The sequence below is a fragment of the Equus przewalskii genome, chromosome 1, assembly GCF_037783145.1.
Source record: "Equus przewalskii isolate Varuska chromosome 1, EquPr2, whole genome shotgun sequence".
NCBI lineage: Eukaryota > Metazoa > Chordata > Mammalia > Perissodactyla > Equidae > Equus > Equus przewalskii.
The window spans coordinates 28,206,819-28,222,620 of NC_091831.1; the positions used below are offsets into that span (position 1 = coordinate 28,206,819).

General features: G+C 41.8%; 1 protein-coding gene across 15 annotated transcripts in view; it reads left to right on the top strand.

Annotated features, from left to right (window-relative positions):
* Nucleotides 1–15,802, top strand: part of ARMH3 (armadillo like helical domain containing 3) — a 173,211-nt gene that overhangs the window by 153,420 nt on the left and 3,989 nt on the right. For all 15 annotated transcript variants that reach the window (XR_011522416.1, XR_011522399.1, XR_011522417.1 and 12 more), the window contains one exon: nucleotides 15,435–15,551. Coding sequence is in view for 6 of the 15 variants with exons in the window: in XM_070558320.1 (XP_070414421.1) it covers nucleotides 15,435–15,551 (117 nt within the window). In the remaining 9 variants the exon portion in view is untranslated. The remainder of the gene's footprint in view (nucleotides 1–15,434; nucleotides 15,552–15,802) is intronic.

The following is a 15,802-nucleotide window of genomic DNA, read 5'->3' on the forward strand; positions in this document are numbered from 1 at the left end:
AAGACTATTTTTCCCCCAGTGAGGTACCTTGGCACATTTGTAAAAAATCAATTGACCATATATATGTGGGTCTATTTCTGAAGTATCCGTTCTTTTTTTTTTGAGGAAGATTAGCCCTGAGCTAACATCTACTGCCAATCCTCCTCTTTTTGCTAAGGAGGACTGGCCCTGAGCTAACATCCGTGCCTATCTTCCTCTACTTTATATGTGGGACGCCTGCCACAGCATGGCTTGCCAAGCGATGCCATGTCTGTACCCAGGATCCAAACCGGCGAACCCCGGGCCACCAAAGCAGAATGTGCGAACTTAACTGCTGCACCACCACGCCGGCCCCATGAAGTATCGGTTCTTTTCCATTGGTCTATATGACTAAATGTATGCCCCACAATGTCTTGATTATTGTAGGTCTGTAGTAAATCTTGAAATCAAATAATATAAATCCTCTAATTTTGTTCTTTTTAAAAATTGTTTTGCAGATTCTAGGTCTCTTGCATTTCCATATAAAATGTAAAATTTGCTTGTCCGTTTATACAAAAGAAGCCTGCTAAAATTTTGATTGGAATTGCATTAACACTGTAGATCAACTTGGGGGAGAATTGACACTTTAACAATATTGTTTTCAAATCCATGAACATAGTATATCTCTCCATTTATTTAGATCTTGTAAATTTTCTCATCAGTGTTTTGTAGTTTTTTAGCATATTGTTTTACACTATTTTGTTCGGTCTATCCTTGAATATTTCATTTTTTTATGTTACATAATGGTAGTCCTAATTTTGATTTCCAGTTGTTTTTTGCTATTGTACAGAAACATAATTTTTTTTTTGAGGAAGTTGAGTCCTGAGCTAACATCTGCTGCCAATCGTCCTCTTTTTGCTGAGGAAGGCTGGCCCTGAGCTAACATCCGTGCCCATCTTCCTCTACTTTATATGTGGGACGCTTACCACAGCATGGCTTGCCAAGCGGTGCCATGTCTACACCCGGGATCCAAACCAGTGAACCCCGGGCCGCTGAAGGGGAACTGCGCACTTAACTGCTGAGCCACCAGGCCGGCCCCAGTGACTGATTTTTTAGTATTAATCCATCCTTACATTCCTGGGATAAACCTGTCTTGATCATGATACAGTGTTTATTTTATATATTACAGAATTTGAGTTGCTAATATTTTCTTGATTACTTTTGTGTCAGCGTTTATGAGGGATAGTAGTTCATAGTTTTCTTGTGATGTCTTTGTCTGGTTTTGCTATTAGGGTAATGCTGCTCTATAAAATGAGTTGGAGAGTTTATCTTCATTTTTAAAAGTGTTTATGTAGGATTAGTATTAGTTCTTGCTTAATGATTAATAGAATTCATCAGTGAAGGCATCTGGGCCTAGAGTTTTCTCTCGGAAGAATTTTTACCCAACATTTTATTATGAAAAATTTAAAACATACAGTAAAGTTGAAAAAATTGTATGGGGAATACCAATATAACCACCACCTAGATTCTGTCATTTACATTTTTCTATACTTTATCACATATCTGATCCATGGGATGAATCTCCATCAACCCATCTGACTTTTTTACACATTTCAAAGTAAATTGCATATATTGTTATACTTCTCTGGGGAGCATTTTAATTATTAATTCAATTTCTTTAATAGATTTAGGGATAGACAGGTTTCCTACTTGTTCTTGGGCCAGTTTTAGTAATTGCTGTCTTCAAGGAAATTACTCATTCATATAGGTTGTTGAGTTTATTGGCATAAATTGTTCGTAATACTCTCTTTTTTCCTTTAAATGCCTATAGGATTTATCATTCATGATATGGATAATGTGTGTGTTTTCCCTTTTATTCTTGATCAGTCTGGCTAGAGGTTTATCAATTTTATTAATTTTTTCAAAGAATCAGCTTTTAGTTACATTAATTTTTTGTTTTCTATTTCATTAATTTATATGATTATGTTATTTCCTTCTTTTCTTTTTCTCGCTGCTTTTTTTCTCCCCAAACCCCCCCAGTATATAGTTGTATATTTTAGTTGTGGGTCCTTCTAGTTGTGGCATGTGGGATGCCGCCTCAATGTGGCCTGATGAGTGGTGCCATGTCTGAGCCCAGGATCCGACCTGGCAAAACTCTGGGCGGCCGAAACGGAGCACACGAACTTAACCACTTGGCCATGGGGCCGGCCCCTGTTATTTCCTTATGTTACTTTGGTTTAGTTTGCTCTTTTTCTCTAATTTTTTAAGGTGGAAACTTAGATCATTGATTTTAATTCTTGTTTTCTAATATATCAATTTAGTGCCATATATTTCCCCTGTGTTAGCAACATCCCACAAATCTTGCTATGCTGTTTTCGTTTTCATTCAGTTCAAAATATTTTCTCATTTCTTTTATGATATTTAGAAATATGTTTTTCATTTCCATTATTTGGAGATTTTTCAGATAAATTTCTGTTATTAATTTCTTCTTTTCTTCTTTTTTTGTGAGGAAGATTGGCCCTGAGCTAACATCTGTGTCAGTCTTCCTCTGTTTTGTATGTGGGATGCCACCACAGCATGGCTTGATGAGCAGTGTGTAGGTCTGTGCACAGGATCTGAACCCATGGATCCCAGGCTGCTGAATTGGAGTATGCAAACTTAACCATTATGCCGCTGGGCCAGCCCCTATTATTAATTTCTTAATTCCCTGATAGGCAGAAAATATACTCCTTGTGATTTCAGTCCTTTTAAATTTACTAAGATTTGTTTTTTGGTCCAGCATATGATCTGTCCTGTTGAATGTTCTATGTGCATTTTAAAAGCATATGTATTCTGCTGTTGTTGAGTAGAATTTTCTATAAATGTCTTTAGGTCGAGTTGATTGGTAATGTTTAAATCTTCCGTCTTTACTGATTTTCTGTCTGTGTTCTCTGTCAGTTATTGAGAGGACCATTGAAACCTACAACTGTAATAATAGACTTTTCTATTTCAGTTCTGTCAGTTTTGCTTCACTCAAAATTTTGAAGCTTTCTTATTAGATGCATTTACATATAGAATTGTCTTCTCAATGAACCGACCCCTTTATCATTATGAAATTTCACTCTTCATTTTTTAAATTTTTTTAAAAAGATTTAACTTTTTTCCTTTTTTCTCCCAAAGCCCTCTGGTACATAGTTGTGTATGTTTTAGTTGTGGGTCCTTCTAGTTGTGGCATGTGGGACGCCACCTCAGCGTGGCCTGATGAGCAGTGCCATGTCCGCACCCAGGATCCGAACTGGCGAAACCCTGGGCCGCAGAAGCAGAACTCAACCACTCGGCCACAGGGCCGGCCCCTCACTTTTTATTCTTGATGACATTCCTTGTTTTGAAATCTCCTTTGTCAGATATTAATATAGCCATTCTACTTTCTTTTAATTAGTGTTTATATAGCATATCTTTTTCGATCTTTTTATCTTCAGCCTATCTGTGTCTTTGTATTTTAGGTGGATCCCTTTTAGTTGGGTCTTTTTTTTTTTTTAAAGATTTTATTTTTTTTCCTTTTTTCTCCCCAAAGCCCCCAGTACATAGTTGTATATTCTTCGTTGTGGGTCCTTCTAGTTGTGGCATGTGGGACGCCGCCTCAGCGTGGTTTGATGAGCAGTGCCATGTCTGGGCCCAGGACCTGAACCAACGAAACACTGGGCCGCCTGCAGCGGAGCGCGCGAACATAACCACTCGGCCACGGGGCCAGCCCCTAGTTGGGTCTTGATTTTATATCCAGTCTGACAAGCTCTGCCTTTTAATTGGAGTGTTACATTTAATTTATGTATCAATATGGCTGAGTTAAAATCTGCCATCTTGCTCTTTTCTTTTTCTGTCGTCTGTTTTTTATTTATTTTTTTTCTTTTTCTGCCTGCTTTTGGATTAACTTAGTATTTTTTAGTATTCTATTTTATGTCCACTATTGACTTTTTTAGCTATACCTCTTCATTTTATTTTTTTACTGATTGTTCTAGAGTTTACACAATATACATCTTTAACTTATCACAGTGTACCTTCAAAATAATGTCATATGACTTCACGTAACATGTAATAACATAGTAATAGTGTATTTCCATTTGCCCCCCCTCTGGTCCTTTGTACCAGTGTTGTCAAACATTTTTCTTCTGGGTTTGTTATAAATTTCACAATACATTATTGTTATTTTTTGCTTTAAAGAGTCAATTATCTTTTTGCTCATTTTAAAATTTATGTAAAAGTATTTTATATTTACCCATGTATTTACCATTTCCAGTGTTCTTTATTCCTATTTAGAGATCCAGATAATGTGATTTTCCTTCTGCCACAAGAAATTATTTTCACATCTCTTGTATTATAGGACTCTTGACAATACATTCTCCAGATTGTTTGAAAAGGTCTTTATTTCACCCTCATTTCTGAAGAATGTTTTGCTGGATGTGGGCTTCGAGTTTAACAGTGTATTTTTCTTTTGGCGCAGAGATAATTCCATTGTTTTCTGGCTTGCATAATTTCTGACAAGAAGTTTGAATTCTTATCTTTGTTCCTCTGTATGTAATGTTGTTTTTTCCTCTGGCTTCTTTTAATATTCTCTCTTTAACACTGATTTTTAGTAGTGTATTGTGATGTATGTTGTATCTTCCATTTTGCTACTTATTATGTTCATGGTTGTCATTAAATACTTGAACATATTTATAGTAAATGTCCTTGTTGCTAATCTCATCATCTATTTCTGGGTCTATTTCTATAGAAATAGATGTTTCTCTTGGTTATAAGTCACATTTTTCTTCTTCTTGACATGTCTGGTAATTTTTTATTGGATACTGGACATTGTGAATGTTATGTAGTTGAGTGCTGGATTTTGTTGTCTGTTTTAAATAGTATTGGACTTTATTTAGGAAGGCAGGTAATTATTTGTGGAGCTGCATGATCCTTTTGAAACTTTGTGTGTGTGTGTGGTGATCTTTATGGAGATATAATTGGCATACAGCACTGTATAAGGTTAAGGCGTACAACATAATGACCTGACTTACATATATTGTGAAATGATTACCACAATAAGTTTAGTCAACATCCATCATCTCATATAGATACCAAAAAAAAAGAAAAAGGAAAAAAATGTCTTTTTCCTTGTGATAAGAACTCTTAGGATTTATTCTCTTAACAACTTTCAAATATACCGTACAGCAGTGTTAACTGTAGTCATCATGTTGTACCTCGCATCCCCAGTACTTACTCATCTTATTACTGGAAGTTTATACCTCTTGATCACCATCATCCATGACACTTCTTTTAAGTGTTTATTTGGGTAGGTGTAAAGTAACTTTTTTACTCTAGGGCTAGTTTAGTTCTCCTGTTAAGGTGGGACTGTTCTAGCATCTCTTTTGAATGCCCTAGGTATTCGACAGGTGCTTTTCATTCTGGCTGATCAAAATTCGAACCCTTCCCAGTCCTGCGTGAGCTCTGAGAATTGTTCAGCTTACAGATCCTCAGTCATTTTTTTGTCCAGCCTGGTTGAGTTTTATCCTACACATGTAATCCTTATTAGCAGCAGATTCAATGGAAATATTATGCAAATTTCTGAAGGTCTTTTCTTTGCCTAACTCCCTCCTCACTGGTAATCTGCCTCACAAGTTTCAGCCGCCTCTGCCTCCCCAAACTCCAGTGTGTCTCCTTAGCCCAGCAGGACCTTCATGCTCACCTTTTCTTTCTCTCAGGATTCCTGTCTTCCACTGCTTGTTATCCAGTGTCTGAAAAGAGTCCTTTCTTTCTTTTTTTTTTTTTTTTTAAAGATTTTATTGTTTTCCTTTTTTCTCCCAAAGCCCTCTGGTACGTAGTTGTGTATATTTTAGTTCTGGGTCCTTCTAGTTGTGGCATGTGGGACGCTGCCTCAGCATGGCCTGATGAACAGTGCCATGTCCGCGCCCAGGATCCAAACTGGCAAAACCCTGGGCCACCAAAGCAGAGCGTGTGAACTTAACCACTTGGCAATAGGGCTGGCCCCAAGAGTTCTTTCTTTCCTAGTTCTCAGTTACCCTATCATGACTGGAAGTGGAAGTCCTGAACTTCTTTAGAATATTACAGTATACCCAGAGTTACCTAGTTGAATTTTTTTTAATTTCACACACTTTTCAGAGAACCTTTCCATGCATTCACTATTCATATATGTTGTCCCATTTTACTTCATTCTCTTTCTTCCTTCCTCTTTTTTAGAGCACTAGAGGGGAGAATTTTAAATGGATATTGGCAACAGTATATATAGTGAGCATTTTAATATTGTTTTTAAGATAATTCACTAAAAGGTCTCTCTTCCCTTTCCCCTTTTTTCCCTCCTAGTCTTGCACCCAGGTCCTAGCCTTACATTTATTATTTACAAAAGCTTGACCCTCAAATCTCAAAACAACAAGGACAATTGAAACATGAAGCTCTGAGCAGCTGATACTTTGTCCTTTTAACTGCTTGGTCACTAGGCCTCTTTTTAGGCCATGTCCATCTGAACGCGGACCAAGCTTTGTCCTGTATAGAAGAAGGTTAAACAGACAGCATTTGAAGGAAACTAACAGTCTTCTCAGGGTACTAGTTACCTTGGAGCTCATGAATCTAATTGTTTCTTCTCCTTGTCTCCTGAGATGCAAATCTATTGGTTACTTGTTGGTAGGCAAACGTGTGCTAAAAATAGCTCAGCAAGTCTTTGAACCTGGCTATTCAAAGATTACTGTGTTATATTTGCTTAGATTGTTGTGGACAGTTATCTAATAAGTACACTGCACAGTTGAGCTGAATTTGTGCAGTTGAAATTGGTTGCTAAATTGAACACACCTCAGAAGGGCATTTCAGAATGGATCAAACCTGATTTCTGAGAAATTGAAACTATAGATTGTGTGTTTGGGGAGTAAAGTGACATTTGTTCCCACCCTTTCAACCTTTTGCTGATCTTTTGTGCAGGACTTGTTTTTTCAGCATCAGGGCTGAGCCTGAACAATTTGCCCTTTGGTGATATCCCCTGATGGAGTGAGCCTAAGCTGTCAGTGCCAGAGTCACAGACCTGTCAGAGCTAATGGCCCTCTCTGCAGCTGCTGTCTCAGGGGCCCTGCTATGCTGGCGGAGACCTTTGCACTCAGAATTAGCTGACACAGTAACGCAAAGTGGAGGAGGTGGTAGACAACGTGGAAGAGACTTTAGATTTCTTGATTTTCCCCATCTTAAAAGGTGTGACACCATTTCAACCAGGCAGCCCATTCACTTGTCAGTTTTGCAGCCGATGCCAAACCACACTTAGCACTACGGGCTCAACCCTGTATGTGGTCTGGGTGTGCCCTTCCATGGTGGTTTATCTGGAGTCTCCATTTTGCTTATTAGCTCCTTAAAGGCAGGATCGGCTCTGAGGGCTTTAGAAGCCTATCAGAGTGCTGAGAACAGTGCTCAGTGTGCTGTAATGGGCTAACTCTAATCTTACCGTGTGACTCTGAGGAGAAATTCCTTTCCTTTTTTGGCCTGAGTGTTACTAAATTAGTCCACAAGCATGTTGAATGTTTACTGTTTCTTAGGATTCTTTTAGGCATTGTGGAAAATCTATAATATGACACTGAGTTGCTTCCTTCAGGGTGCTGAAAATCTAGCTGTGACACAATTTCAGTGAGGAAATCAGTAGTGATAACATGTCTCTTTCTCCAGGAGAGGGCCTGCCACTCTGCCTGTTAATGCGCAAACCCTAAAGGAGTGTGTTCTTTCCTCCACAGGAAATCCCTCGTTGGGAAGCCTGCAGAAGACAGATCTCTTCCAGAAAGTGGGGGAGGGGAGAGTTTGCTCATTTATGGCAGGGGTTGGAATTTCAGGTCCTAAAAAGCAATTATTCATGGAGTCATATTAAAATGAAAGAGAACAATAATAATAATAGCGATGGTTGTTAAGCACTTTCTGTGTGTTAAGCAGTATGCTTGGTACTCTGTATACATTGCCTTATTTAATCCTCACAACCTGCACTATATGATAAACATTACTATTATTCCCATTTTACAGATAAGGAAACTGAGGCTCACCCAGCTCCACCCTGCTAGTAAATGGTGGATCTAGGATATGGGTCCAGGTGGGTTGACTCTAGAGCCATACTCTGAATTACGTTATCTTGAAAATTATTAGCTATTGGTTGAAACTTTTTCAGAGCCCAGGCACAACAGACCCCATAGTGACCCATCAGGTCTTTACTTAGAGAACATCTTTGTAGTGCTTCTTGTGTAGTTTTAACTAGTCCTGAATTTGGAAGAATAAATATGGATTATGGAGGAAGAAGAATTGATTTTTTGCTTCTCTGTTACCAGAATTCCCCTTCCAAGCTGTCCAACATCAGACAACCACTTAAGTGTTGAGAGTGCCAGTGGCAGGCTGTCCTTAGACTGGTGAAGTTGCAGGGTTGAGGACAGACCTTTATTGCTTCTGGAAGAAAAGAGGGTTGTTCCTCTTTGGAAGACACATAACCGGTTCTGGGGAGGTCTGATTTTGGAAAGTAGAAGAAAGAAAGGAGGCTAGATAAGGTCCTTTCAGAGAAAATGAAAGATCAGATCTCTCATTTCTCTTCAGTCTCTTGCCAAAACTTACAGAGCATTTCAGCCCTATAACAATCCAGAGAAGGGAGTTAGGCAATGCTCTGAGTAGGTCATTCTCCTTTTTATAGGGAAGGGTGTTTTCCTTTGCGTTTGAGGAAGGTTGCTGGGTATTAGAAGGAAAAAGGTTTCAGCCTTCCTGGCTGAGAAATGGCCTATTTGACTTCTGTTCCTCCATGGACGATGGGAGAGAGACTTCAGTCTGCGTTTACCATAAAAACTATCTGCAGCTATTTGGACCTTCTCTCCACTCTAGCAGTCCATTTGCCACTGACCATTATTGAAAGCCTACTCTGTGCTCAGCACTCTTTTAGAGATGGGACATTATGCTAAAGCAGTGAACAGTTTAGAGGGGTGGCATGGGGAGGAAGCCTGATTATTCAGACTTCCTTGGGTCTGTGGGCACCAGGACAGGTTTGTCTCAAATCAGAACCACTGTGAGCGATGAACTTCATTTCCCAACAACTTGCCATGGACAAAACTCTTTCATTATTCCTCATCATCATCTTGCAGAATAAGCAGTACCTGATCAGTTCCCCCTAACTGATGAGAGAAGCAAAGGCAGTGTTCAGACTTATGCCTGGTGATGCTCTGGTTTGTGGTTTCTGAGCTCCCTCAGGCTGCTCTTTCCTACTGTGTGGAAGAAATAGGGACAAAAAATATTCTCTAACTAGTGGATAAACTCTGAAATAGAGTAAATGGCCAGAGTCCAGTGGGGGAGATAGGTGGAGATTATCATGAAAATCCTCTAAAAAGCCTTCATCTTCTTCCCTCCTTTTAATTACTGTATCTGTTTCAAATCATCCAGAGATTAATTTTTCTATGATTAGTGGTTCGGCAGAGTTAAAGCAGAATGGCATGGAAGTGAGAACAGAGTGATTGCCATCTCTTTTGGAGAGTGGAAAATTGGCCTTGAGGTATGAGCATTCATTGTACAATTATGCGTCCCTTAATAATGGGGATACTTCCTGAAAAGTGCATCGTTAGGTGATTTCGTCCTCTTGTGAACATCATAGAGTATACTTATGGAAACATAGATGGTATAGCCTACTACACACCTACTACAGGTACTAATGTTATGAGACCACTGTCATATATGTGGTCCATCATTGACTGAAATGTGGTTATGTGCATAACTGTAGAAGGGATTCATTGAATCCTTTTAACACCCCACCCCAAGCCTGGAGACCATCTGGTGGCTGTGGCCAAAGAGGCCCAGTTGAAGATTAAAGACCTTCGAATTTCAAGCTTCTAAATAAGTATTAAGCAATTAAATAGCAACCAAAACCAGATTTTGCTGATGAGCTTGCAGTGGTCTGTAAAGTTTACACCAACTACAGGAGGGCTGAGCAGGGTTCTTCAGCTGCTACTGCTGGAAATTGACAAGCCCTGGAGGACCTGGTGGTCATTACAGCTCAAAAATCAAACCAGGGGCTGACCCAGTGGCATAGTGGTTAAGTTCATGTGCTCCACTTCGGTGGCCTGGGATTCGCTGGTTTGGATCCTGGGTGCAGACTTACACACTGCTCATCAAGCCATGCTGTGGTGGCATCTCACATAGAAGAACTGGAAGGACTTACAACTAGGGTATACAACTATGTACTGGGGCTTTGGGGAGGCAAAAAAGAATAAAAGGGGAAGATTGGCAACAGATGTTAGCTCAGGACCAATCTTCCTCACCAAAAAAAAAAATCAAACCATGCCTTCACTGAGTTACCTTCCCAGTTTTCCACAAATCATGCTTCCCACTTCCTAGGAGTGAGTTTGAATTCCTTGAATGTTTGTTCTCTGAAAGATCAAGTTTAGCCTAGAAACTCAGTAACCAGGTTAGACTAGTCTGCCAGTACAGAAAGAGCACTGGATTGGGAGTCAGAAAACTCTGTGGTCTAATCCCAGCTTTGTATCCTCAGGCAATTTAGTCTTCCTGGATATCTGTTTCTTCATCTGTGAAAGGAAAGCCATGGATTAGGAAGGTGATTCCAAAGGTTCCTTTCTTTGAAGAGCTTTATTTCTATGCTCTTTAAAGGAAGAACTATTATTTCTATAGTTCTGTCCCTATGGTAACACTTTGGCAAAAAGAGATATGGTTGCCTTCCGAGTCACTATCCTCAGATGTTAGTGATGACTCCAGACCCTCCTGGCCACTGTTTAACCACCTGATTCATCTTATTTGAATACATCAAATACCTTCTGTTTCCATTTTTCCTCTTTCTTTTCAGCTTAGTAACCTTCATTCATTTGGCACATTCTATTTGCTAGATCGTATGATTTATATTTTTATATTTATTTTATATATTACTTATGATATTCATAATATAATAAAATATGATGATGATGACTATTTTACAGATAGAGAAAGTATAGCTCCGACAGGTCAAGGTCATATAACTAGTATATGATGGTGCCATGATTTGAACCAAGGTTTCTCTAATTCCACATTCTCGTTCCATCATGTCCCACTGCGATCTTGATAGATTCCATGTTTCCTATTTTTAGGAAGTCTCAGTAAGTTTCCCTGTTGCTGTCTTGTGGTTTCATGCTCATCTGGCAGCCTGACCTCTAAGGAAGGCCATTACGTGTTGCCCTTGTTAGGAGTGAGCTGGTGGCAGCCTTACATACTCTCCCCAAACAGGTTATACTGTAAACATCGGTTCACATTGAGAAGAAGGTAATGAACACAAGCTTGCTGTCAGGTCATCTTTTATTACTTAGTTGTCCCCTAATTCTCATTCTTCTGGGAATTCAGTCCAACAGAGATTTGTGACTAAGCAATTTTTTAGGCACAGGGCAAAGCCCTCTGGCATCAAGATTGGATAGCCGTTGCAGGAACTTTTCCAGGTTGGTGATTCTCCTTTGCTGCTATCTTCAGGCTAGAAGTTATTTCCCATTTGAAAGGTTCTGCTAAAATAAAATGGAGTGCAGACTACTGGATAGTCTTTGGGGAATGCCTGTCGTGGGTACTAGGGAAAGGGAGTGTGTGTGTATATCTGAAACCTCATCAGCAATTTTGAACTAACTTTGTGCACAGGGATCTCTCATGTTCCTGATCCTGATGTGGCCAAAAGCCTCACAACCTGTATCATGCAAGGCCAGCCTCTGTGGGCATCTCTGCTCAGTTTTTCTTTAGTATAACCTGTATTCCTGGGGCCATTCCTGTGGCGTGGTGGTTAAGTTTGGTGCGTTCCATTTTGTTGGCCTGGGTTTGCGGGTTCAGAGCCCAGCTGTGGAGCCACACCACTCATCAGCCATTCTGTGGCAGCAACCCACATACAATGTGGAGGAAGATCGGCACAGATGTGAGCTCAGGGCTAATCTTCCTCAGCAGAAAAAAAAACCCCACCCAAAACCTGTATTCCCTTGCACTACCAAGATTGTTAAGGTTGGCAGTAGGTACTGGGCATTCTTTGACTTCTGGCTGATGCATTGCAGTTACACTCAGGACAGTGGGGTCATTTTGGGAAGCTGGCTTTCATACGAATCGAGAAATTAGGTTTCCTGTTCACCAGAATCTGCCATAGGCTCAATAAAGATGTACAAGGCCCTAACTCCTGGCTCATGGTTAGAACTATCTGGGGACAAGCAGAACTACCAGATGCCTTTTGTCACTAGAAGGAAGCTTTTATGATAAAATTAGTAACCATTTATTGACTGTTCATTATGTGCCAGACAGTGGACAGTCATCTCATTTCATCCTCACATCAACCTAATGAAGTGTTATCCCCATTTTACAGATAAGGAAACTGAGGCTCAAAGAGATTAAGTAATGTGTATAAGTTTACATAGCTAATTAGTGGTCTATCTGGGACCGAAATTCGGTTCTCTCTGACCTAAAAGCCGATGTTAGGCCCTCCTTCTCTAGAGACCTCAGAGGAGGGGTTTAGGTCCTCCTCCCACCCCAATAGTTTTTTCTTCCCTCACCTGAGGCAACGTATTTATTAGGGCAACGAAGAGGGCATAGGATCTTTGAAGCTGAGACTATTTGTGTCTTCCACTAAAATCCAGAAGATGTTCCTTTGTAGTGAAGAATCATTTACGTACATAGAATATTTGGGATAGTTTGAAATAGATGGTACTTCCTGGGCTGTGAAGACCGTTACTCTTGAGTCCAAGGAGCTGTCTAGGTAGCTGTGTAGCCATTGAGATGATAATATTTTCATCAATTGTATGTTACTTTCAGCAACTCAAAACTTCTATTGCCTTATCATTTTAGGGAGGTGAGTTCAAGTTCCGTTTTATAGAGAGAAAGGCTGAGGCTCAAAGAGGTTGGGTTAGTAGGAGTGGGACTCCCAGTTTAGTTCTCTTTCTATCAGGCCCCTTGCCAAGAGCCAGGTTCCTGTCTACTGAGGGTCACAGGTGGGAGTGTAAGGACTCCTTAGAGCACATGTGGCTTGTAGGTGATTTACTGACTTCGGAGCTCCCTTGGGCTGAGGTGGTGGGCATGGTTCTAGGAAACCCTCAAGCCCAACAGCTGATGAAAGAAGGTGGGCTTGTGCTTGGGAGATAGACTGCTACCTGATGTATTAGGGAGGGATCTCAGCCTAGGACGTGCCTTTGGAGTTGCTAGGAATCCAGAGACTGAGGCTGCAAACTATGGTGAAACCTAAGGCCTTTAGGCACAAGGGCTCTGGGAGATTGCCCTCTGCCTACGTGCTGTCCTTGCCACCTCCCAGGCCAGTGATGAGTGTGAGGCCCAAATGGGACATGTTCCTAAAGTCTGAAGCTTCAGAAAGCAGCTTTTCCAGACTAGGAAAGTAGCCTCAGTGCTCTGAAATCTCAAAAGGGCTAGGACCCAGACCTGGGCTTAGAATGTTTTCTTCTTTTGGGATTTAAGAGAAATGATGAGGGCAGGAGATGGCAGAGGCTGGATGAACTGAAGGGAAACTTTCTACTGGGTAAAAGAGGAAGAAAGGTCCGGGGTGAGGAGAGCCGAGGTCATGCACTAAGTCCAGCCAGGCCTCTGGTTTCCTTCCAAGGAGCTCAGAGGCCTTCTCTGCTTTCACCTGCCTGCAAGAAACTGAACTAAGCTGTTCTGGCAGAAGCCAACTTTACTGGGAGAGGAAAAATCCCTGCTCTGAGTGAGATCCTAAACCTTCTACTCTGCTCTGGCAGGAGGAGAAAGCCCAGGTAGGTGATCAAGGCAGCTTGACCTAAGGCCTGAGACTCTCAGGATGTAGTCACTCTTGACATGCTGCACTTTTTTCTCAGAAATTGGCTTTAGCATGGTATTTGTCTTTTGGCACCTGACATCCTTCAGGGAAAGCTGAGGCCAGGTTGCCGAGTCATAGGCATTGGTGAGGCTGTCCAGCGTTCAGGGTTTGAGAAAGCATGTATTCTATTCTGCCTGGTTCCTGGGGGCTGGTTCCGTCTTGGAGGAATTTTGCCTTTTCCTGGGCTTGAGCCTTTCACTTCTGAGCCAGGACCTTGGCTGTGGATATTCTAGCCAGGAGCACAGCCCATGTGCATGAGAGGGCCAGATTACTTTGTGTGTGACTGCCGTTGCTGAGTACCAGTCCTCCTGCCGACAAATGGAATTAGAAGCCAAGGAGCCAGCCCATAACAGGGTCTGTAGGACATAGCCAGGCAAAGTGACCTTGAGGATGTCTGGAGGGAAGGAGTCTGAGCCTGGAGCTCGAGCTAGACCTTTGCGTTAGCTGTCCCTTCCCCCCATACTCAGAGACATGAGCCTTCCCTGTATGCTCCATCCATACTCTCTCCTCAGGAATTTTTAGTAGGCAGAAGTGTTTTTACCAAAAGACGTCGTCTTCCCTGGCACAAGACTGGATTGGTGAGAACAGCCCAGAGGCACCTTTGCACCCCTCAGGAGTCCGTTCTCAATCCCTCTGACCAGTCCTGACTGTAGTTTATTCCTTTCACCCATACCTTCTGTTAGAGCTAAGCTTCCCTCATCACTCACTCATTCAAGCTTCCTACTGAATTGGCAGCTCTCCATGACATCATAGACTTCCCTCCCAGACCAGATCAAGTTGTAGAACAGCTGTTATCCAGATTATCAGAGTGAACAGCCATTCCCTCTCCTAATCTCTCCTTTTTGCCCATCTCACTTCCTCTAACTTGATGTAGTGCCTCTTCCCCTAATTATCCTTGCCTTTGGTTCATGGTCTTATAAACTGAAGTCACATCAGGGCTGGCTATGGTAGTCCCTTCTTTTTGGAACCACAGAGATCCAAGGTTCCTAGAGTCAGTGGAAGTATGAATCCCCCCTCCCCCACCACAGAAAGTCAGAGGGAGGCATGGTTGGGGAGAGACCGGTCATCAGAACAAAAGATGAGGTTAGTTCTAGCCTAGTCTAGAAAGTGTCCCTTACACCCTAAGGCTGGGATGCCCAAAAGTTCGATCCAGGCAATGGATAGGAAGACTGAGTTGGCATTGAGAGATGAAAACAAGTGGCAGATGGTGCTGAGGAACATCCTGGGACTTAAAGAAATGTGGTTCCAAGAAAGGGAAAAGGAAGGAGACATTGGCAAAGTCTTACTCAGCAACTGTGACAACCTGGCCAGAGAAAGCTGCGGGATATGGCTGAGAACACATTTATGGTATCAGGATACTGGTGAGCTCTTATACTCACTGTTATGTCACCTCTTATGTTCTTTTACCATACCCAGAGTAAACAGCCTTGGTGGCCAGGCTGGACTGGTCAGGAAAAGTGGGGAATGGAAGAGATTAGAAAGTGGTCCCAGAAACCTAAGGAATTGCTCCCTGTGGCTAGGCTTTTTATGGGTGATAAGTAGTGAGCAAAGTCTCCTGGGGTGTGTTTCCCTGGACTGAATCCAGTTCAGTAGGGCAACAGGAGGGATGTGGGGGCCAAGTGACCTAAGGTTTGCATGGCCTAAGCCCTGCCTGGCCCTTGACCTCCCCCAGGTGCTGGAGGTAGTGCGAGCCAACTATGATACCCTCACACTGAAGCTGCAGGATGGCCTGGACCAGTATGAGCGCTATTCGGAGCAGCACAAGGAAGCTGCCTTCTTCAAAGAGCTGGTGAGTCTGCCCCATCTCCATCTCTGCCTGTGTTTCCTAGGGGCCTTCTCTAGCCTCTGGGTTCTGCTGTGCAGGTGGGCATCTAGGGAACTACTGCAGTTTGCCGAAGGCTGATGAAATGAGACTTGAGGAGTCTGCTGGGATTGGCTGTGCAACTTCTCTCCCAAAGCAGTGCAGGAGCAGCCAGTGAGAGAAGAAGATATTCCCCAGGGTACTGGTGCCAGGCTGGGAAGTGTGAGAAGCCTGAGGCA